The sequence below is a fragment of the Mesoplodon densirostris genome, chromosome 14 (genome assembly GCF_025265405.1).
Source record: "Mesoplodon densirostris isolate mMesDen1 chromosome 14, mMesDen1 primary haplotype, whole genome shotgun sequence".
In the NCBI taxonomy this organism is placed as follows: Eukaryota; Metazoa; Chordata; class Mammalia; order Artiodactyla; family Ziphiidae; genus Mesoplodon; species Mesoplodon densirostris.
The window spans coordinates 34,621,215-34,646,192 of NC_082674.1; the positions used below are offsets into that span (position 1 = coordinate 34,621,215).

The following is a 24,978-nucleotide window of genomic DNA, read 5'->3' on the forward strand; positions in this document are numbered from 1 at the left end:
AATAGTGTTAATCCTTTTGTTTAGAGCAGGCTATAACTTGTAAGAGAGGAATGAGGTTAACATTGCAACTGCATTCATATGGCTCAGAAATGGCCTCCCTCTGACAGGTTCAAAGGGATTCAAAGTGACAGGATGGGTTTAAAAAAATTTTTTTTTATTTATTTTATTTATTTATTTATTTTTGGCTGCATTAGGTCTTCGTTGCTGCGCGTGGGCTTTCTCTAGTTGCGGCGAGTGGGGGCTCTCTTCATTTCAGTGCGCGGGCTTCTCATTGTCGTGGCTTCTCTTGTTGCGGAGCATGGGCTCTAGGCACACAGGCTTCAGTAGCTGTGGCTCGTGGGCTCTAGAGCACAAGTTCAGTAGTTGTGGCGCTCGGGCTTATCTGCTCCACGGCATGTGGGATCTTCCCGGACCAGGGATCGAACCCGTGTCCCCTGCATTGGCAGGTGGATTCTTAACCACTGCGCCATCAGGGAAGCCCTGACAGGATGGCTTTTAAAAGCCTGTGACATATTTGCTATACTCTTAAATAACGTCCTCTTCAATTGTGCTCTCTCTTAGTTTTGTGTAAGCTTCAAGCTTTCAGCTTGTTGGATGAAAAGAGATTATTTCTTTTAATTAGTATATGTTAATCTTTTGAGAGTAGTAGAGTAGATTTGATTGTACTTGAAAGGAATATAAGGTGTCAGGAAACCTCAGACTTTAAAAAACATAAATGAAGATAGATTGTCTTTCAGCCATCATTCAGAGTAATTTAACATTGAAACATAGGGAAGTTACACCGAAGTGAAATATGTGAATTTTGGTCCTTTGTAGGAAAGGCTACCAGATGAAGTCTTACGGTTTTCCTCCTAGTGGCCACTCCTGGACCTCCTTTCCAGAACCTTTGGTGTTGGTGTTCCTGAGAGTTATACCCCATGTCTTCTGTTGATATATGCTGCTCCTGTTGCTCCCATGGCCTTGGTTTCTACCTGCCATGTCCCACATCAGCTCACTCTGGCCCAGAGTAACAAGAGCAATTCTTGTTGCCAGCTGGACATCTTTATTTGAATGCCCCATCCCGCAAGTCACAAGCAATGTGTCCAAATCTGTACTAACCATACTTGTTAGCCCTCAGCCAGTTTGCCTCTCAGTGACTAGCATCACATTCCACTTAGTTGCTCAAGCTGGAAACTTGGGCATCATTCATGATTCCTTTTCCCTCACTTTCACACCCAGTCAGTCAGCAAGTTCACTCAACTCTGTATCCCAAATATCTATATTAGAACTCTTTCATTGCGAACGACTTCAAAACAACTAAAGCAAATTTAATGAGAGGTTTATTGATTCATGTTTAGGGAGTTAAAGAAAACCTCTAGTAAAGGTCAGAGGGAGATTTTGCCTCAGGAATGATTTGATTCAGGGACTAGATCACTGATTCTCTGTCTCCCTTCTTAGCTTCTCCCTGTGTGTTAACTTTATTCTTCTGTAGATAAGCTCTGTCCTGGCTTATGTCACAAGGATTGAGGATTTAATACATTACTTGTTAATTTATGTAAATTTAAAATTCAGTAAGGCAACTTCAAAACCTTATTGACAGATATTAAAGAACACCTAAATAATTGGAGGATTATACAGTAGTAATGGATAGAAGCCGGTATAGTAAAGATGTTAGTTCTCTGCATATTGGTCTATACATTCAACATAGTCAAAATCCCAGCATGATTTTTATAGCCTTGACAAGCTGAATATATGTGGAAATATGAATCGGTAAGAATAGACAAAATCACCAAGGTTGGTGAGGGTGTAAAGTAACTGGAACTCTCGTATACTGCTGCTAGTCATGTAAATTGGAACAGCCCTTTTGGAAAACTGTTTGGTATTTCCTAGTAAAGTTGAACACATGCATATGCATACCTTCTGACCCATCTTGTTCCACTTCTAGGTATAAACCCAAAAGAAGTATATACATGTGTTGACCAAAAAACAAGTAATCAGAAATAAAAGAAAAAATTACTCAAATGCCCATCAATAAGAGAATGGATATATCGATAATGTGGTCTTTCCATACAAAGGAATACTATACAGCAATTAGAATGCAAATTACAATATATGCACCAACATTTGTGGATCTCACAAATGTAACATTGATAAAATGAGCTAGACACAGAGGAATACCTTCTGTATTATTACATTTAAATAAAACAGACAAAACTAATCTTTGCTGCTGCAAATGAGGATCATGGTTACTTCAGCAGTGGGAGGGGATAGTGAGTAGAAAAGGGATCTGGGGTGTTTCTGGGATGTTAGTAATGTTCTGTTTCTTGCTTTAGATACAGAGGTGTACAGAGGTGTGTTCAATTTGTGAAAACCTATCCAGCTATGTGCTTAGGATTTGTGAGCTTTTCTGATTATATAGTATACATCAATAAAAAGTTAAAATAAAATATCCTGTAAGGCCACACTCATACTCAAAGTGATTTATTTTCATAGATTATTCAGTTTATATCTTGACTATCTTACCACTGGAACCATGGGTTTGTATACTTGGGAATATTTATAGTTAGCTTTTTTTTTTTTTTTTTTTTTTGCGGTATGCGGGCCTCTCACTGTTGTGGCCTCTCCCGTTGCGGAGCACAGGCTCCGGACGCGCAGGCTCAGCAGCCATGGCTCACGGGCCCAGCCGCTCCGCGGCATGTGGGATCCTCCCGGACCGGGGCACGAACCCACGTCCCCTGCATTGGCAGGCGGACTCTCAACCACTGCACCACCAGGGAAGCCCTGTAGTTCGCTTTATAATCCTTGATTAATCAGTTTGGCATGAGATCCAACTGTTGAGTAGTTTTGATTTTTTCCAAGTGAAAACTAAGGACTGTTGAATTAGTTTTTAAAAGATTCCAATTCTGGAAGAGAGGTGACTAATTTTGCTTTGTTAACAACACATTATCTTTTCCTTTTCCTTCTTTTTTCCTTCCAGTTTTATTGAAATATAATTGACATACAGCCCTGTATAAGTTTAAGGTATACAGCTTAATGATTTGGCTTACATTTGTCATGAAATGATTATCACAATAAGTTTTGTGAACATCCATCATCTCATATAGATAGAAAATTGAAGAAATAGAAAAAAAATCTTTTTCCTTGTGATAAGAATTCTTGGGATTTACTCTTTACATGTTTCATATATAACATTCAGCAGTGTTAATAATATTTATTATGTTGTACATTACATCCCTAGTAGTGTACTTTTTTATATATTTATATTTTTATTGAGGTATAGTTGATTTACAATGATGTGTTAGTTTCAGGTGTACGGCAAAGTGATTCAGTTATACATATGTATACACACACATACACATATATATACACACAATATATATTCTTTTTCAGATTCTTTTCTCATATAGTTATTACAAAATATTGAGTATAGTTCCCTGTGCTATACAGTAGGTCTTTGTTGTTTATCTATTTTATATGTAGTAGTGTGTATATGTTACTCCCAAATTCCTAATTTGCCCCTCCCCCAACCTTTCCCCTTTGATAACCATAAGTTTGTTTTCTATGTCTGTGAGTCTGTTTATGTTTTGTAAATAAATTCATTTGTGTCAATTTTTTAGATTCCACATATAAGTGATAGCATATGATATTTGTCTTTTTCTCTCTGACTTCACTTAGTATGATAATCTCTAGGTCCATCCATGTTGCTACAAATGGCATTATTTCATTTTTTTATGGCTGAGCAATATTCCATTGTATTTATGTACCACATCTTCTTTATCCACTCATCTGTTGATGGACATTAGGTTGCTTCCATGTCTTGGCTGTTGTAAATAGTGCTGCAGTGAACATTGGGGTGCATGTATCTTTTCAAATTATGGTTTTCTCTGGATATATGCCCAGGAGTTGGATTGCAGGATCGTATGGTCATTCTATTTTTAATTTTTTAAGGAACCTCCATACTGTTCTCCGTAGTGGTTGTACCCATTTACATTCCCACCAGCAGTGTAGGAGGGTTCCTTTTTCTCTACATCCTCTCCAGCATTAATTATTTGTAGACTTTTTGATGATGACCATTCCGATTGGTGTGAGGTGATACCTCATTGTGGTTTTGATTTGCATTTCTCTAATAATTAGCGATGTTAAACGTCTTTTCATGTGGCTTTTGGCCATCTGTGTGTCTTCTTTGGAGAAATGTCTGTTTCTCTTTTGCCCATTTTTTGATTTGCTTGTTTGTTTTTTTTGATACTGAGCTATATGGGCTATTTGTATATTTTGGAGACTAATCCCTTGTCGGTTGCATCGTTTACTAATATTTTCTCCCATTCTGTGGGTTGTCTTCTCGTTCTGTTTATGGTTTCCTTTCTGTGCAAAAGCTTTTAAGTTTAATGAGGTCCCTTTCCTAGGTTTTTTTGAGGAAAGAGCATAAAAGCTCTTTGTTTTTTGTTTTTTCATTCTGTAGGAATCAGTAGTGACCATTCTGTATCTACTTTTTATGTCCTCAGCATGGGGATGAATCTCTAAATCAGTAATATTTTCCTGAATGAATGGTCAATAGTATAGTACAAATAAAGACAAGACTGGTTTGTTTTCTTTTTTAAGACCAAAATGGCAATGTCTTTAAGACAGCATGTACATTGCTCTTTCATTTGCTAGTTTTAGCGTACTTTTCCTTGAATGTGCAAGAAATGAAAACAACCTAAAACTAATTTGTGTAAATGTCTTCCTAGTGCAGAGTTATTATATATAGATAGCATAAAAGATGATATAGTAGGATAAGGACATCAAGTTTAAATCATTATTCTAAAAATCTATTATTAAAATTTTTCAGGAAAATAGAACTTTGAAGAAAAGGCATTTCCTTAAAAATTTTCCCTATCTTCGATTATCAGTACCTGTAATTGGTACTTAATGGAGATAAGAATATACATTCATCTAAAGCTTTATTTCTCTTTCCACAGACAACAAATGAAGTTGTTTTGGCTGTGGAATTCCATCCAACAGATGCAAATACCATAATAACCTGTGGTAAATCTCACATTTTTTTCTGGACCTGGAGTGGCAATTCACTAACAAGAAAACAGGGAGTTTTTGGGGTAAGGACCAGAATGTTATAACTTCATTATAAAACTTTAATTTTTTAATTGTTGAGTAAGCATAAAGTCATCATGCCAAAGGGAAAACTGAAAATTCTCATTATTTCATTGTAGAAATATGAAAAACCAAAATTTGTGCAGTGTTTGACATTCTTGGGGAATGGAGATGTTCTTACTGGAGACTCAGGTGGAGTCATACTTATATGGAGCAAAACTACTGTAGAACCCACACCTGGGAAAGGGCCTAAAGGTACAGTATTCTCATATTGAAGTCATTCCTTTCAGTTTGCGCATATTGCTATTGCAGTCCCATCTCTTACCCCGACCAGGAGAGAGAGAGCTGCAGGGAGACAGTATGAGAGTCACCAACATACATTTTGTTTTTAAGGTTCTTCATGATAGTCTTTTGTTAAATTAAATTATTTACTCATTTATTAAGCATATGTAACCTACATTTTACTACACTGTACCTTTCCTTCCAGGAGGTTAATACAAAATAATTAGAGATGATACAGATACATGTTAATTTAAACACCGTAAAGATTAAGAGAGAAGTCATCCCAATCTTCAGTATTTTGTGAAGCCTTCACAGAAGAAATGATATTTCTGTTAAGCCATAATGAATGTGCAACACTACAAAAGACAATGGAACTTTGATCCCAGTTAGGGATCAGTGTAAGTTCAGGGAGGAAGATGGTTATGAATGTGAAGCATCCAGGATAGTGTGAATAAACTTGTCATGTGTTAACAAAAACAAGAGGTAGCCAGCATGAAGGAAATACAATTTTAAAAAATAGTGAATTGTAGTTCCTCTTATCAATTTAAACTAGTATATACTAAGCCGATGAAAATTCAAATAGGGATTAAAGATACAGATTTTCTGAGTTATCCACAAGAATCCTTAAAACTGGTTGAGTTGACCATGGAAGAGAGAAGAGCTGTGAGGCCAAGGATCCTTAGTCCCACAGTTAGATGACCAGAAAAGAGCCTACAGGGGTTACAGAAGTGAGATTTAAAAAAAAAAGTTAGCAAGATAGAACTTTTTATTTAGTACCTGAACAAGGAAGCAGAGAATTCCCAAGAGTTTCAGTGCTGTAGGGAGATCAAGAAGAATAAGAACCAAGGAAAGACCAAAGGAGCTTGCAATTAATTTCAATAGAACATTAAGGCCGTAGAACAGCTAAGTATAGAATAGCCAGTTTTAAAATGGAGAATTTTGGGCTTCCCTGGTGGTGCAGTGGTTAAGAATCAGCCTACCAATGCAGGGGACACGGGTTCGAGCCCTGGTCCGGGAAGATCCCACATGCCGTGGAGCAACTAAGCCCGTGTGCCACAACTACTGAGCCTGCGCTCTAGAGCCCACAAGCCACAACTACTGAAGCCTGCACACCTAGAGCCTGTGCTCCGCAACAAGAGAAGCTACCGCAATGAGAAGCCCGCGCACCACAACGAAGAGTAGCCCCCGCTCACCACAGCTAGAGAAAGCCCGTGCGCAGCAACAAAGACACAACGCAGCCAAAAATAAATAAATAAATGTATTAAAAATTATAATAATAAAATGGAGAATTTTGAGAATCCCAGTTGAAAATGGAATGGAAGGCAAAGTTACTAGAATCAATCAGTAGTCTTTTTAAGGTTGCCTGACACCTGAGAGTAAATTGGGTATTGTGGTGGAAAAAAGACTAAAAATCTTAGAGAGAGAGATGAGAATAACTGGTTTGGGCGTAAGAAGAAAGATTTTATCCTTGAAAAAGAGTAATAATCTACATTCTATCCCGAGATCTTATGTGGCTAAATGGTGGAGGTCATGCAGGATGACATTGCTCTCAGTAAAAGTGGCTCCCTGTTAAAAACTTGAAGTTTTTATTGTTAATGGATAATATAAGAGTAGTAATGTAGTAAAATATCACATAATCAGACTCCATTACTTCAGAATTCTACTTGGTGGAATTGGAATCCAGCTGAAACCTTTGACTTGCCTGTGGAAATTGGATTTATTATAATAAATGAATACTAAAACCAAAGACCTACAAATTTAGAGGTATCATTTCCTAAATAATTAGTGATTAAAATTATCCATATCAACTCACAAAAGGATGGTTCCAAGGACCTTTTCTTAACAGCTGTTGGTTAACATAGTTATCTGTAATATAGAAAGATAGTCCCAATTACTACATTGTGGTATGTTTCCTCCCTTTCTCTTCTCCTTTTCCCAACATAGCAACAGACTGTAGGTTTTACTGTCTCCTGGGCTGGGTCTGGAGATACAATATGTGTAATAACAGTGTGTATGGCCATATGGTAAAATGGGAGAGGAGAGATAAAAAGAATAACTCATAGTTAGTCCCTTTCTTCTTTTTCTTTTTCTCACTACAGCTCCTCTTCCCAGCCCCAGTAGTGGGCCTTGGAATTCATTCAGCTTTACCTCAAATTGGTTTTCCTCAAAAACACAGATATATTTTATCCTCAAGTCCCATTTGCACCCAAATATACAGGTCCACTTTGATCTTTTCTATGGTAGATGAAAAAATTAGAGGAAAAACATTGAAAATAGTCTTTTTTCATATACACACTACTATATATAAAATAGATAATCAACAAGGAACTGCTATATTGCACATGGAACTCTACTCAATATTCTGTAATAACCTATGTGGGAAAAGAATCTGAAAAAGAATGTCACTGAATCACTTTACTGTACACCTGAAAGTAACACAACATTGTAAATCAACTATACTCCAATAAAAAATAAAAATTAAATTAAAAAAATAGCCTTTTTTCAATCTCATTTTTCCTTTCTGTTTAAGGACAATAAAACTGAAAAAATATCCAGAGAACCATATACTTCCTTCAAAGTAGAAGGTTATGAGAGGAGAATTACAGACTTTGTTCTAAAATCAGTAGGCTGGGAGCAGAGAGAGATTCTTTTTTTTTTTTTTTTTTTTTTTTTTTTTGCGGTACGCGGGCCTCTCACTGCTGTGGCCTCTCCCGTTGCGGAGCACAGGCTCCGGACGCGCAGGCTCAGTGGCCATGGCTCACGGGCCCAGCCGCTCCGCGGCATGTGGGATCTTCCCGAACCGGGGCACGAACCCGCGTCCCCTGCATCGGCAGGCAGACTCTCAACCACTGCGCCACCAGGGAAGCCCAGAGAGAGATTCTTTATTAGCGTAGCAGGTGGTAGCAGTAGAAAGAAAACTAGCTGTGCCGGTCGGTTTCTGAGCTCCACAAAAAGAAAAAGGAGGTGACAGGGAACCAACCTGAGGTTCCTGAGACATTTCCCCTGGGGATTTTTTTATATCTGTGACATCACTTTATTCCACTTCACACCCCTTTTCCATGCATAAAAACTAAGAACTGAAGACATTTGTTTGTTAATTAGCCCAGAGTCTGCAGAGCTAGCAGTTGAAATGGGTTCTCTGATTTCAGTTTGATGATCTTCCAAGTATTTCACTGTCATCCTTAGTGTGAGCAAGTGGCCATATGTGCAGTTGGAGGCATCACAGTGGATGGACACCAAATTCCCTCCAGTACTGACACCTGGCCTGAGCACTGTAGCCAGTGTAAAGTTGATCACCAGTTTATGATAAAAGAAGATAACTCAGGGACAGTCAGATGGAAAAAATGCACAGGGCAAGGCCTGGGAAAAGGGCCCGCCAAGAGCCTACATGCCCTCCCCAAGCGCACCACTCTCCCAGAATCCGCCTGTGTTCACCAACCCAGAAGCTCCTGGTTGAGGATTCTTAAGAAAAAAGAAAGAAGAGTATTATCAGTTGCCCTCCCCACTTACCTCTCTTTTCTTTTTCCTAGGCACATTTTTTTCAGTATCAGAAATGCCAGGAACAGTATTATATTATCAAAACAGTGACTTAAATTGTTGACATATTATCCTACCACTCTGAGCAGAGTTTGGGTATAAATGCACCCTTCATTAGCCTTAATGTGGGAGGTGAGAGGCAGGGAAAGGTTCAGAAGTTGTTTTTATTTTGGTTTTCATCTGAAAAACGTGTGGCTTAGCCTTTGTGCAGAGAAAATCTGCATATGCACGAACAGAAAACAGAAAATCGAATCTTGTAAACTGCTGGGCACATGAAATTTGCTACATGATTGACCCTATTTTGGGCAAACTTGCTGAGAATTTTGTTTCTTCCTTTATATTGGGGGTTTTGAGGTATGTAAATATGGCTGGAAAGGATTTGGTGAGTTTAGTGAGATAAATGTGTAAGCCAAGATCACAACAGATGTTCATAGTTTCCATTTTTAAATTCTTGCCCAAAATTTCAGTAGATTAATCCAGTTTGCGTATTCCCTGATATGATATTTCTATACCCATGGCAGTCTTTATCAACCAAAATTTGACTATACTGTGATATTGCATCTGAAAAAGGGACTTCGGGGGGTTGCAGAAGTATAATTTCACAGCTAATCCTTTTATTCTAGTAAATAGGAGACAAACCAAAACTGTGTTTTATGCCTCATAAGGAGCTCTCCCGCTTCCAAACCATTTTTTCCTTACCTTAAGTGTAATTTAACAGGAATCTTCAAAGTAATTAGTATTTTCTGTTCTCTTTTTTTCCAGTTTTATAACATTTTTAATGTATAACCTTGTCTAGCTCAAGGTGTACAACATAATGACTTGATATTTGTTTATATTGCAAAATGATTACCAAAATAAGTTTAGTTAACATCCATCACCTCACAGTTAGTTTTTTTTTCTTGTGATGAGAACGTTTAAGATCTGCTCCCTTAACAACTTTCAAGTATACATTGCAGTATTGTAAACAGTAGTCACCATCTTTGCGTTAAATTTCTAAGTTTGTACCTTTTGACTACCTTCACCTATTTCTTCTACCCACCTCCCCTGCCTCTGACAACCACCAGTCTATTCTGTTTCTGTGAGTTTATTTTTTTTAGATGCTACATATAAGTTAGATCGTATGTTGATAGCATTTGTCTTTCTCTCTCTGACTTTTTGCACTTAGCATAATGTCTTCATAGTCTATTCATGTTGCATATGGCAGGATTTCCTTCTTTTTTATTGCATTGTATATATATACCACATTTCCTTTATCCATTCATTCATCTATGGACACTTAGGTTGTTTCAGTATTTTCTGTTTCTTATGTGGGTATAAGGTATTTGTTATTTCCTACATACAGGAAATGGTTCAGAATTTTTCTTATATGAAATAATTCATAATTTTTTAAGTGGGGGAGGGGGAGTTGAGAGTATCAACACCACCATTAAAATGTTCATTATTCTGAAATCTTTGCCAAGTTTCTTTAAGAAACTAAGAAACACTACCATTTTACCTGATCTCCAAATAATCAACATGGACCCATTTGCACGTTGCTAAGAATATAACATAAATTTCAAAGTCTCCCTGATATTTGATTCTGTAGTTAAACAGGCACAGAAAGCCTTTCCTCCAAAGGATCTTTATTTGGCAGTCAAGGTAAACTTGGTTTTTATGGAAGCTTGTTTCTGCTAGAGTTGAAAAGAAAGGGGATTTGCAAGTAAGCTTGGATGGACTTGGCCATGATTGTGCCTGGAGGTACAATAGGTTTTTAATACAAGGATAATTATTTTTATTGGCAGGTATTTCAGACATTATTTGGCTTAAATTAAAGTGTCAGAAATATAGACCCATGAGAAGGAAATCTTGGATTATAAATTATTTTGTGGGTAAATACTATCTAAAGCAAGCTTTGGTAACTTGTTTAAATTTAAAGCACAGACATATTTTTAGCTAAATTAATATAGGTCCTCCTCAGGAAATAACTATCCTGGGGTGGTAGGATGTAGAAAGTGGGTATCTCACCATGTTGATTACTTATATAGGGTATTTTTATTCTTGATGAAGCATTTGTTCTTCAGTTTTTCTATTTTCTAAGATTCCATCTTTCTAGGAAGATCTTAAGTGTTTAACGAGGTATTTGTCATGTTTAGAAGTAGGGAAAACTGAATTAAAAATAGAGAAACTGTATTTCACTTTCTTGCATTCTGATAGAGAGCTATGAAATGCCACACCTCTGCGTTTTGTAATTTCTTACATGGTACCGTGGTACTTTCAGATTACTCTTGTTAATTTGACCATGCGTGAGAAAAATAAGCCCTTTGCCCCCACTTTTTTCCCCACTTTTAAATACCCAAGTAAAGCCAGCAATACTCTCAGAAAATTCACATCTCTCAGATGTTCTTTCTCTCTTGGTCACATCAGAGCTATAATAGATAATTGGCTGGCTGTCCTGCTGGGCACAGTTGTGTTGTTCAATGTTTAAAGTATTTTTAGGTGATGAATGTTGATGTGAGCCGAGGCAGTTGACCTGAATAGCAAGTTTGTTGGAGTTCTGCTCCTAGCTTTGCTGAATCAGGCAAGCCCTACTGCAGAGTAGGCAAGCCCGTTCCTTTCTCCCTGCCAAATATACCTATCTATTAAATATTCGTACCACTAGCAGCCTCACGCTGAGTAATTTTGAGAGTCAGCTGTAGCATAATTTTTTTTAGGATACCGAAACTCTACAAATTTTAATTTTAACAATGTAATGGCAGCTCAAATAGATGAGTAAAAATGAACAATCTCAATAACAGCTTTACTGAGATATACTTCACATACCATAAAATTCACCCTTCTAAAATGTACAGTTCAGTGATTTTTAATATATTCACAGAGTTGTGCAGTCATCACCACTAACTTCAGAATATTTTCATCGTCCCAAAAAGAAACACTGTGCCCATTAGGAGTCACTTCCCATTCCTTTTTCTCCTCAGTCCCTAGCAACCGTTTGTCGCTTTTGGTCTCTGTGGATTTGCCTGTGTGGGACAGTTCATATAAATGGAATCATGGAATATGTGGTCTTTTGTGACCAACTTCTTTCAGTCGAACCTTAATGTTTTCAAGGTTCATCCATGTTATAACATGTATTAGTACCTCATTGCTTTTTGTGGCTGAATAATACCACATTTTGTTTATCCATTTAAAGTTGATGAACAATTTTATTAGAAAATGAACAATTTTTTTGCACGTTTTTGAGGTATAATTGACATATAACATTGTGTAAGGTAAGGTATACAACAAAATGATTTGATATATATTTTTAAATTTTTTTTTAAATTCACTTTTTAATACATTTATTTTTTTTAATTTAGTTTTGGCTGTGTTGGGTCTTCGTTGCAGTGTGTGGGCTTCTCATTGCGGTGGCTTCTCTTGTTGCGGAGCACGGGCTCTAGGCACACGGGCTTCAGTAGTTGTGGCACGTGGGCTCAGTAGTTTTGGCTCACAGGCTCTAGAGCGCAGGCTCAGTAGTTGTGGCGCTCGGGCTTAGTTGCTCTGCAGCATGTGGGATCTTCCCAGACCAGGGATCAAACCTGTGTCCCCTGCACTGGCAGGCGGATTCTTAACCACTGTGCCACCAGGGAAGTCCCCAATATATGTATGTATTTTAAAATGATTGCCACAATAAGTTTAGTTAACACCCATCACCTCATATAGTAGAGGTTTTTCTCTTGTTCTGAGAACTTTTACGATGCACTACCTAAGCAACGTTTTTCAAATGTACAGTACAGTATTGTTAACTATAGTCACCGTGCTGTGCATTAAATTCCCAAAACTTATTTATCTTATAACTGGAAATTTGTACCTTAAACCACCTTCACCCATTTCCCCACTGAACTTTTTTTTTTTAATTAATTAATTAATTAATTTTTGGCTGCGTTGGGTCTTCGTTGCTGCGCACAGGCTTTCTCTAGTTGCCGCGAGTTGGGGCTACTCTTCGTTGCGATGAGTGGGCTTCTCACTGCAGTGGCTTCTCTTGTTGTGGAGCATGGGCTCTAGGTGCGCAGGCTCAGTAGTTGTGGCACACGGGCTTAGTTGCTCCACGTCATGTGGGATCTTCCCGGGCCAGGGATCGAACCTTTGTCCCCTGCATTGGCAAGCAGATTCTTATCCACTGCACCACCGGGGAAGCCCCCCACTGGACAATTTTTAAACTTGTAATTTTTTTCATTTCCAAGGGATCTAAGGTGTATTTATTAACTGACTTGGTCATACTTAAACCAGGTTCTATCTTGCCATTTTGAACCTGGTAACTAATTCTGCAAGCTGTCATCTTCTAAAAAGCTTTTCTCTTACTCTAACAGCTTCACTAGCTGAATGAAGAGTTTCTCTGAGTAAGGCATCATGAAATCTTATGTTCACCTTTAAGGAAGAGGCTCTGATTATATTTCGTACCTGCCTTGTCCCTTCCTGGGTACTTGTGAAGTGCTGAGAGCATACAAGAAAACTGGGCTGTCATTCAGCTATCACACTGGTGTGGCTGGATCAGTTTTTAAAATACTTTTCTGGTTGGTCAAAAGCCACTGCTGCAAGCTGCCAGTGCCTCTTCTGCCCCACACTTTCCCCAGTATCTCAGCAAATAAAAGGGGTTATTATCCCTGACAGAGCAGAAGTCCTCCAGTTCAGCAGTGGTTAAATGTTAAATATTATGACTGTTGCCTCGAGAGGAAATGAAGGCTTTTTCTGCAAACGTAAAAGAACATTGAGTAAAGAGACTTGAGTCCTAGTCACAGCTTTGTCACTAGCTAACTGTGTGGTATTGGCTAAGCCAATTCTGTACCTATGTCCTTAGTTCTGAAATCAGAAGAGTAATAATACCTACCCTAACTACCATGTAAGATGATGATAAAAGGTAGTAAAGTTCTGAGGCTAATATACCCTCTGTTTTCTGTGGAATTATCACTGCTTTAGCCTACCTTTTTGTAAGAATGTATTTTGAAATATTTTCAGAGTAACTGATTATTGACATAAATGCAAAAGATTGTATTAAAGCTTTACTACCTGCCTTGCAGAAGACTTGCTGAAAATAGGTTTTTGATTGTTGAGTCATTCAGCAATCACTCTACAGTTCTGCTAAAGTTTTCTTCCAAAAAGACTAAAATCTGATGGAAAATGTTATCACTCATGTTTTTATTTTACTCCTCATCATATTAGGTGTTTATCAGATCAGCAAACAAATCAAAGCTCATGATGGCAGTGTGTTCACACTTTGTCAGATGAGAAATGGTATGTTATTAACTGGAGGCGGGAAAGACAGAAAAATAATTCTGTGGGATCATGATCTGAATCCTGAAAGAGAAATAGAGGTAAGGATGAAAACGGAACATAAAAATTTTTAAATATTAAACCCTCTAAATTCATGTCTTTTGTCCCACATTGAGATAACTTACACTTTTCTGGGAAATTTGGTGCACATTCTTGTCATTTCATTCCCTCAAAATAAACAAAAACAAAAAAGGACTATTCACTAAACAAAATAGTTTGAAAGAATAAGAAAAATCAGAATAATTAACTTGCTTATTTATTTCTGAGATTATTTTTTTAGTGACCCAAAAATATAACCATATAAACTTAAAATTTAACAGACGTTCGTTGAAAACTATATCTTACTCCAAGGTATACAAAATGACTAGCTTAATTTTAAAACTTGAAAATAATAACAATGGGCTTAATGATAATTGCTATTTATCTATGTATGTGTCTGCTTCATTGCATGAACCAAGTGTATCCATAAAACCTGACAGGTATTATGTGCTCAGTGAAAGTTTGTTAATTGAACTGAGATCTCAGGAAGTGAAATGGGTTAGAATAGTATTTTAGTCAGTGATTGCCAGAGCAAAGGCAGTTCACTCAGTTTAATATTGCTTCTGTTTGTTGATGACTTAAATTTTGAATTTATGCTCAGTCTTTTCTACTCATAACATGCTTTGTAGACAAAATCTTGTCTATAAAAGAGGATTCTGATAGTACTGCTCTTGGGTTTCATTTCCAAGAAGATATATCCCCATATTATAGATAAAGAAGTTTGTCTCAGGCTAAATGACTTACCCAAAATAATATAACCAGTAAGTAACAAAACCAGATCACAGTCTTCATGTGATCTATCAGAACTTATTCCTTTATCACCTACTTCTAATCCTTAACTCTTGAAAGCATATAAAAATATGAATGTAAAATTGAACCAAAGAATGTTGTTAATGCACTATAACTTCTGTGTAATAAAATGTAATTGTCTGAACAAATAATTTATTAGTATAAGATTACCTTATTACTTTCAAATTTGAAACTGTCATTTATTACCACATAATTGCATACAGCTATAACTACGGTCTTCAGGTGGTAATTAATGCATGTTAATATGTATATGGTGACTTTACAAATTTTTTTTAGGTTCCTGATCAGTATGGAACAATCAGAGCTGTAGCAGAAGGAAAGGCAGATCAATTTTTGGTAGGCACATCACGAAACTTTATTTTACGAGGAACGTTTAATGATGGCTTCCAAATAGAAGTACAGGTAAGCTGTATGATTGTAACCATTAACTGAGTATTTTTGATGATACCCTTTGTTTCTTATAACAATGGGTGTATTTCATTTTCAGGGTCATACTGATGAGCTTTGGGGTCTTGCCACACATCCCTTCAAAGATTTGCTCTTGACATGTGCTCAGGACAGACAGGTGTGCATGTGGAACTCGGTGGAACACAGGCTGGAATGGACCAGGCTCGTAGATGTGAGTAAAGCAGAATGTGATTATAATCTCCCCACAGAATCTCCCTAAAATGGCAGATGGTAGCAGCAAAGCAAATAGGACTCAGCGTTGGTTAAAACCCAAGTGTATTTCTACAGCTCAGTAAAGGGGAAGGGGTGGAGGGAGCGTGTTTAGGCACGAAGTACGTGAACCCACTGCACAGCAGCAAATGAACAGGACAGAAGCTCAGGTTTTGTGTCAGGTTCAGTGGTAAAAACAAAAAAGATTTCACATCTTTATGGCGTATTAATTGTTATGGATATGTTGGGGTCTCTGGTGGTGGTGCAGTTGGGTTCAGTAAGTACTGCCCACTAACAGATTCTGCTCTCTTCTTTTTGAGTTGGTCTCTTACTGTGTTTTCTCCCTACCCCACCCAGATACCCACCTTCTCTAGCCTAAAAGGTGTAACCATGTTCTTTGCAGACTCTAAAGAACTGTACAAATGTTTGTTATCCTTACTGTTGTTCCACTGCCCAGCCACAAGCTGGTGGTCCTTCCCCCTCACCACTCTGCCAGCATGTCCCCTTCCTGCTCTGAAATCCTTTTTCCTCTTATGTCCGTGTGGTATTACCATTGGCTGCAGTAAAGTTGATTGAGATTCCATGTTTATGTGAAACAAGTTATTTTCATATATGTTTTGCCACTGTTCCCATAGATCTAGGGAGACTTTCTCATGTACTCCCCAACAGTTGTCTGTCTCTCTTCTAGGAACCAGGACACTGTGCAGATTTTCATCCAAGTGGCACAGTGGTGGCCATAGGAACGCACTCAGGCAGGTAGGGTCTTTAAGGGAAATGTGAGCTGAGTAATCTGAGTGGTGGGATGTTTAACCATTATTCAGGAATGTTCTCTATCTGATCTGGAAAATTAATCTTTTAAGTGGCACAGTTTTATGCTTTTTGTTCTTTTCTGTTATGTATACTCATTTAATCATTCAGTAATTATTTGAACACCTACCATTTGTTAGACACTATTGTGGGTGTTCAGGCTACATCAGAGTGCAAAGCAAAAATCCCTGCCCTTGTGGAGCCCACATTTTAGTGTGTGTCAGGGGTGGAGGCCGAATGAAAAACAAGCATTATAACTAATTAAGTTAGCAAATGAAGAGCTATGGTGGGGGAGGGTTGAGCATAGCAAGAGGGAACTGGAAGGGGTGCAGTTGCAAAACGATAGATAGGGAGGTCAGAATAGTCTTCATTAAGGAAGGTGACAGTTCAGCAGACTTGACCTCCTTTGTGAAATTTTCTGTGGTTTCGAAAATTTCTCTCCTCGTTGTCTTTTAGGGAAGGAAATTGAACCTGAAATAACCCAGTTGAGCTTTTGTTTGTGCTATAGCTTTTTTCTTTTTTAAATGCTACACAGGTAGATAATAAAGGTATGTTTCCTGAAATCGTTATTAATTACTTATCTTTGCAGACATTGTATAGTACCTTTCCAAGGTTATTAGGTAATATATATTTATCTGTATTTTTTAATTGAGTCCTTTTTATTGCCTCTGCTGGTAAGTAGCCCTCATTACAAATAACTTAATTTCTTTTTTAAAGAGGCAGAGGAAAAAGATAAAATCAATTTCCAAAAGTTAAACCCATAGAAAATATGGAATGCTGATTTCTAATAAGGTGAAAATATTGTGAACACACTTATATAAATATTTTTATTTATGTAACAAATATTTCAAATCAGCCAGTTTATTTAATTCTAACTAAATTTAACAATGTAGAGTTTTTTGGTAGCAAGTTTTCCCCTTTGGCTGTTGGATACAAATTAATACCTCTAGAAAGTCAAAACATATTCAAAATCCTCCTCATATATAGTGCTCAGAATCATGGAAAAACAGATCTTTAAGGTGAAGATAAACTTTGAAATGTGGACATGTAACTAGAGGTGCTATTTGAGTGGTTCTGAAATAGTGGAATTTTAGAATTAGGCTTCTTGGGAGAGTAATTGGTGATAACTTGCAAATATAGATGGTTTTACTATCTCAGATTTCCCCAAAATACATGTCAGTAATAGATTATTACTTAGACTTGGACTAAACAGGCATATGGCAGGTCAGATCTATTTTGGGGGCAGCTGAACAAATATCACAAATGCTAAAATCAATGAAATAGTAAGAATAAGAGCTACCATGTATTCAGTATCTGATGACAGACCTTGTACTAACTTCTTTTCATATAGTACTTTAAGTCTTCACAAGAATGCAACAAAATGTTCATTAATATCTCCTTTGCACAAACAGGAAACCAAGATCCATAGAGGTTCAATCACTTGTGATTGAGCTGGGATTTAACTCAGGTTCTATATAGTTCCAAAGCTTGTCTCTTTCCACTACTCCACCAGTACTCTTTGAGATGTGCTTATGGTGTTTGTAGCATTACTTAGAAATATTATAAGGAAAGTTTATCTTTGAAGGTTAAATCACTGGCTGACATAGTATTTTAAAAGCATTTACTGTGTATAAGAAGGAGTTAAACACCAAGTGGAGTAGTAAGGGCTAGAAGGACTTGAATCATTAAGACTCATCACTTCATTGGATGAATATACAATATATACATACACATAAATACAGTTTGCCCCAATTTGTAAGGAAAAAACTGATCTGATTAAATGCACTGAAGTTACTTTCTAACATTTAATGTTACTGTGAAGTCATCATTAACAAGCCTAACAGGAAAAGTCACTTAATTTAAGTGACTTAAGCTAAAGCTAAGCCAATTGTTTCCTCTTGGAGTTGTGAGTAGAAAACACCTTATGAATGAGAGTGATATGATAACTAAATAAAAAGTGGAAAAAAATCCTTTCTGGTGTGGAGTTGGGGATTATTTAAAATCTAGGGGAGATGTAGTTATCAGTGTTCATTTTATACTTAATTCCTGTCTTTGGTTTCACATCTGGTTAGTCTGTTGTTTCTTAGAGAACTTTCTCCTTTATTATTTTTTACATGGATCTGTGAATACGTGGCTGTACTGTCTAAAACAGAAAATTCTTCAATGTAGCCATTCAGATTATTATCACTGACCCTAAGCCTGAAAAAAGTCACACTTAGGGCAAGGATTTTTGTTGTTGTTGTTGTTAGTTTAATACAACATGTGTCCAAATTGTTTATGATCCAGAAAAGGTGACTAGCAAAATGTTTAAAGATGTCTTCATGTCCATATGTAGAAATCTTCTACTTCTTGTAGTCAAGAAGTAAGGGCTTCCCTGGTTGCACAGTGGTTAAGAATCTGCCTGCCAATGCAGGGGACATGGGTTCGAGCCCTGGTCTGAGAAGATCCCACATGCCGCAGAGCAGCTAAGCCCATGCGTCACAACTACTGAGCCTGTGCTCTATAGCCCATGAGCCACAACTACTGAGCCCACATGCCACAACTACTGAAGCCCGTGTGCCTAGAGCCCGTGCTCCGCAACAAGAGAAGCCACCACAATGAGAAGCCTGCGCACCGCAACGAAGAGTAGCCCCTGCTCGCTGCAACTAGAGAAAGCCTGTGTGCAGCAATGAAGACCCAATGCAGCCAAAAATAAACGAATAAATTAATTAATTTTTTAAAAAGAATTAAAAAGAAGTAAGCACAAGTATGAATAAATTATCACTGATTTAAAAAAATTATCATTTAAAAGAATGTTACTAATATTTCTAAGGGGAGAAAATTTAATGCATGGCCCTAAGTGGACATAGTACTTCCTTAACATTGCTAATCCTCATATAGGAAGGAGTTTTTTTTGTTTGTTTGTTTGTTTGGTTGGTTTTTTTTTTTTTTTTGCTGTATGCGGGCCTCTCACTGTTGTGGCCTCTCCCGTTGCGGAGCACAGGCTCCGGACGCGCAGGCCCAGCGGCCATGGCTCACGGGCCCAGCCGCTCCGCTGCAGGTAGGATCCTCCCGGACCTGGGCACGAACCCACGTCCCCTGCATCAGCAGGCTGACTCTCAACCACTGCGCCACCAGGGAAGCCCAGTAAGGAGTCTTTTTAACAGCTTTATTGAGATATCATTAATATATCACAAAATTCACCCATTTACAGTTATACAATTCAGTAGTTTTTAAGACGTTCACAGAGTTGTGCAACCTTCATCACAAGCTAATTTCAGAACACTGTCATTAACCCAAAAAGAATTCCTGTACCTGTTAGCAGTCACTCCTCATTGCGTCCACCCACTTCCAGCCCTGAGTCTGATCTACTTTCTGTTTCTATAGGTTTGCCTATTCTGGACATTTCATATAAATAGAATTATATAATATGTGGTCATTTGTGACTAGTTTCTTTCACTTAACATAATGTGGTTTTTTTTTGTTGTTTTTTTTTGCGGTACGTGGGCCTCTCACTGTTGTGGCCTCTCCCGTTGCGGAGCACAGGCTCCGGACACGCAGGCTCAGCGGCCATGGCTCACGGGCCTAGCCGCTCCGCGGCATGTGGGATCTTCCTGGACCGGGGCACGAACCCGCGTCCCCTGCATCGGCAGGCGGACTGTCAACCACTGCGTCACCAGGGAAGCCCAACATAATGTTTTGAAGGTTCATCCATGTTGTATAGCATGTGTCAGCATTTCATTCCCTTTGTCACCAAATATTCCATTGTGTGGGTATACCTCGAATAACCACTTGAGTTATAGTCATACATAAGTTTTTGTATGGACATATGTCTTCAGTTCTCTTGGGTATATACCAAGGAGTAGAGTTAACGATGTTTAACATTTTGAGGAGCTTCCAAATTGTTTTCCACAACAGCTACACCATTTTACAATTCTACCAGTAAAGTATGAGGGTTCCAATTTCTCCACATCGTCACCGACCCTTGTTATTGCCTGTGTTTTGATTATAGCCATCCTAGTGGCTGTGAAGCACTTTTTCATTGTGGTTTTGATTTGCATTTCTCTGATGGCTAATGCTGTTGAGTATCTTTTTTATGTATTTATTGGCCACTTGTGTAGCCTCTTTAGAGAAATGTCTATTCATATCCTGTGCTCATGTTTGAATTGATTTGTCTTTTTATTGTTGAGTTGTAAGAGCTCTTTATATATTCTGGATACAGTACCTCATCAGATAACATGATTTGCAAATATTTTCTCTGATTCCAAGGGTTGTCTTTTCACTTTCTTGATGGTAATATTTGTTGCACTGAAGTTTTAAATAAAAATTATATAATTTATATAAATTTACTATATAAAAATATAGTCCCATTTATCTATTCTTCCTCTGTCTTTTAGTCTTCAGGATTTACTCCTATGGTTTTTTCTAAGAATTTTATAGTTTTAGCTCTTACCTTTAAGTCTGTGATTCATTTTGAGTTCATCTTTGTATATGATGTGAACTAATCTTTGTATAGATATCCAACGTCATTCTTTTGCACATGGATATCCAGTTGTTACAACACTATTTCTTGAAAAGACTGCGTTGAATCGTATTGACACCCTTGTCAAAAATCAATTGACCATAAACATATAGGTTTCTATCTGGACTCTCAGTTATATTCCATTGATCTCTCTGTCCATCCTATGCCAGTACCACAGTCTTGATTATTATAGCTTTGCAGTACGTTTTGAAATCAGGAAATGTGAGTCCTCCAACTTTGTTCTTTTTCAAGGTGGTTTTAGCTATTCAGGATCCCTTGAATTCTACCTGAATTTTAAGATCAACGTGTCAATTTCTACAATGAAGCCAGCTGGCTTTTTTTTTTTTTTTCTTTTTGCGGTATGCGGGCCTCTTACTGTTGTGGCCTCTCCCGTTGCGGAGCACAGGCTCCGGATGCGCAGGCCCAGCGGCCATGGCTCACGGGCCCAGCCGCTCCGCGGCATATGGGATCCTCCCAGACCGGGGCACGAACCCGTATCCCCTGCATCGGCAGGCGGACTCTTAACCACTGCGCCACCAGGGAGGCCCCCAGCTGGCTTTTTGATAAGGATTGTTTTTTCTCTTTATAGATCAATTTGGGAATGTCACTGTTTTAACAGTTTAAGCCTTCCAGTTTATGAAGAGGAGATGTTTTACGTTTATTTAGGTCTTCAGTTTTTTTCAAAGATATTTTTAGGGTACAAATTTGCACATTTGTTAAATTACACCTAAGTATTTCAATTTTTTGATGCCATTTTAAATGAAATTGCTTTCTCATTTTCATTTTCAGAATATTCATTGCTGGTATATGTAAATGCAACTACCTTTTATATATTGATCTTTTATCTTGCACCTTTGCTGACCTATTTTCTTAGTAATAGTTTTTTTAGTGGATTCCTCAGGATTTTCTGCATACAAGATCATGTAATCTGCAAATATAGTTTTCTTCCTTTCCAGTCTGAATTGTTTTTTCTTTTTCTTGCCTAATTGTCCTGACTAGAACAATATAATATAGTGTTCCAGTATAATATTGAATAGAAATGCCAAGAGTGGTCATCCTGATCTTGTTCTCTATTTTAGAGGGAAAGCATTCAGCCTTTCACCCTTAAGTATAATGTTAGTTGTGGGTTTTTCATAGATGCCCTTTATCCTATTGACGAATTTTCTTTCTGTTGTTGAGAATTTTTAATCATGAAAGAGTGTTGGGTTTTTCAGCTGCCTTTTCCAGTCTATTGAAATAACTGGTTTTTGTCCTTTATTAATATGGAGTATTACATTAATTGATTTTCAAATGTCTAATCAACCTTGTGTTCCAGACATAAATCCTAACTGGTCATGGCATATAATTCTTTTTATATATTACTGGATTCAGTGTGTTAGTATTTTGTTGAATTTTTTTTTCATCTATATTGTTGAGGTACATTGGTCTGTAGTTTTCTTGTGATGTCTTTGGTTTTGCCAGGGTAATACTGGCACTTCAATAAGGCTTTACATAAGACCTGATATCTCCTAAACCGAAATGAAGCCTTAAAGCATACAAATGGATAAAAATTAGTATATACTGGTAATTGTTAATCATTAGTTATCGAAATTTTAGATTTGTTGAACCACTGACTATATAAGCCATTTAATTAATACATTGCACTTAGGCATACCACACATTTTCAAATATAACATTCTCCCATTTTTTAAAATGTGTGTTTCTTGATGGAATTTAAAGTTCTTCATGAAGCTCACAATACGTGTGAACCTGAACAGTTATGAATTTGAAAGTTTATAATCTCTGAATTATTGGTAAAATGCATTCTGCTTGATTTTTCTAAGACCCCAATTAATCATCCTTTCCCTTTTTTAAAATAAATATTTATGTATATACCTTTTAATTAATTTATTTTTTTGGCTGCATTGGGTCTTTGTTGCTGCACATGGGCTTTCTCTAGTTGCGGCGAGCGGGGGCTACTCTTCATTGCAGTGCGCGGGCTTCTCATTGCTTTGGCTTCTCTTACTGTGGAGCATGGGCTTCAGTAGCTGTGGCATGTGGGCTCTAGAGCGCAGGCTCAGTAGTTGTGGTGCACGGGCTTAATTGCCCCGTGGCATGTGGGATCTTCCCGGACCAGGGATCAAACCTGTGTCCCCTGCATTGGCAGGCAGATTCTCAACCACTGTGCCACCAGGGAAGTCCCTCCCTTCCTTTTTTTTGAAACTAGTTTCTCAAAAGTGGCTTAATCTTTATACCACTTGCAGGCCTTAGAGAAACCACAAATATATTTGCCATCCCATCAGGATGTCAGGTGTCAGCTCAGACAAAATTCCCCAAAGCAGTTTGCACAGAACTTTACTCTTTTCCTGGTTGGACCCATTTCTATTTCTAAACCACCATACACTATTTAAGAAAGGAGTTTTTGCCATATTCATTTTATAGGCTGGTAAATGGAGGTGAGGCACCCAGAGTTAGGGAAATCTATAGACTTGAAATGATGGTAGGGAGAATAAAAAGCAAAGATTAAAGTTCAAATTGTTTCGAAGAAAGAAATCCGTGGACTTGAGTCAGTATATAAAACATCCTATATATTACCATATTGGAATGGAAAGGGCAGAGGGCAGACTGAGAGAGGTGACTTCAAGAGAGACCCCAAAGTTTCTGATCTATAGTGACAGCTTTGACAAGGAAGAGCAAGCTGGGAAAATGCGCCTGGTGAGCAGAAAGGTAAACAATTTGATTTAGTTTTCGATGTCGAGTCACAGAACGTTAGACCTGGAGAGACTTAAGTGATCCAGCTCCACTCATCATTTTCTTTGAATTTTTAATACAATTTTTAAAGGTTAGTTTTGATGATGACTTGTAACCTTGGCAAACCAGCAATGTAGCTGAAGTACTGTTATCACATTCTACTGTTGACTAGAAAGGTTCTGAGTGTAAGAAATGCTCCTTTAGCTCAAAAGGGAGATGTCAAAGACATATTAGCACTAGCTGAGACTTTATTCTTAGACATAATTAAAAGAGAAAACTTCTAATTGGAAAAGAATCGCTTGTTTCCCTCTGTAATTGATGTTGCTGAACTTGGCCCATCGGTACTTCTGAGCTCATTTCCCAGGGTGTACAGTGTCTTTGAACTCTATCAGCATGAATCTCCCTGAGTTCTGCCTTATTATAATTCCAGTTCGGAGTCACTCTGTGCTCCTACAAGTTGTAAAGCACTAGATGCAGTGAGTGGCACAAAGAAATACTATATAAGACATGGTCCCTACCCCAAGTAGCTTATAACCTAATTAGATACTACATAAAAAGATATAAAGCATGTCATATCAGTAGTTTAGTATTACTTGCATAAACAGGCAGTAATGCTTGAAGATCAACAGAGAAATTACTGTGAGCCTTAGTGGTCAGAGAACACTTCACAGAGGGGGTGGGATTGGTCCTGCCTTGACGGAGTTCTGAGATTTTGAAGAGGCAGGGAAGTTAGGAGCTTATACCAAGCAGGAGGAATGGATTGAGCAAACACAAGAAACTATGAGCTAACTGGACTAGAACGTTCCTAAAGGCCTCTTGATTGCTAAACAGTGGAATCCAAACTTGTTTAGCCTGGCCTTTAAAGCCCATTAAAAATCTTTCCCCTCTCCATTCCAACGAGAATGGTTAAGTCGTTGTCCTTCAGATACACCTCAGCCCTTTTCGTAGTCTCTTACCTATCCCTCTCCACCTGTTTATGTCCCACCTCTCCTTGCCACATTTGATGTGATGAAATCCAAGACCACCCACATCCTCAGTAATTACTCCTTGCTCTGAAACCATTTCATAATCCTTAACTTGTGTCATTCATTTTACTTTAAACTATTTACCACTTTATGAACTCACTCTGTCTCCCCGGTTGGGTTATAGACGCCAGTTCTGCCTCTTTTGCTGACTTCTTTCTTCTCTAGATCCTGAATGTTAGTGTAGCTCAGGCAGAGAGAGCCCTTTCCATGGGATCACACCCTTCCCTGGAGTGACGTAGT

The 24,978-nt window shown here is 37.9% G+C and overlaps 1 protein-coding gene across 4 annotated transcripts in view; it reads left to right on the plus strand.

The window, feature by feature from the left end:
* The window catches only part of EML4 (EMAP like 4), a 164,069-nt gene that overhangs the window by 120,504 nt on the left and 18,587 nt on the right, over nucleotides 1-24,978 (plus strand). For all 4 annotated transcript variants that reach the window (XM_060117844.1, XM_060117845.1, XM_060117842.1 and 1 more), the window contains 6 exons: nucleotides 4,938-5,072; nucleotides 5,187-5,322; nucleotides 14,059-14,210; nucleotides 15,295-15,420; nucleotides 15,506-15,637; nucleotides 16,364-16,431. In XM_060117844.1, coding sequence (XP_059973827.1) covers nucleotides 4,938-5,072; nucleotides 5,187-5,322; nucleotides 14,059-14,210; nucleotides 15,295-15,420; nucleotides 15,506-15,637; nucleotides 16,364-16,431 — 749 coding nt within the window. The remainder of the gene's footprint in view (nucleotides 1-4,937; nucleotides 5,073-5,186; nucleotides 5,323-14,058; nucleotides 14,211-15,294; nucleotides 15,421-15,505; nucleotides 15,638-16,363; nucleotides 16,432-24,978) is intronic.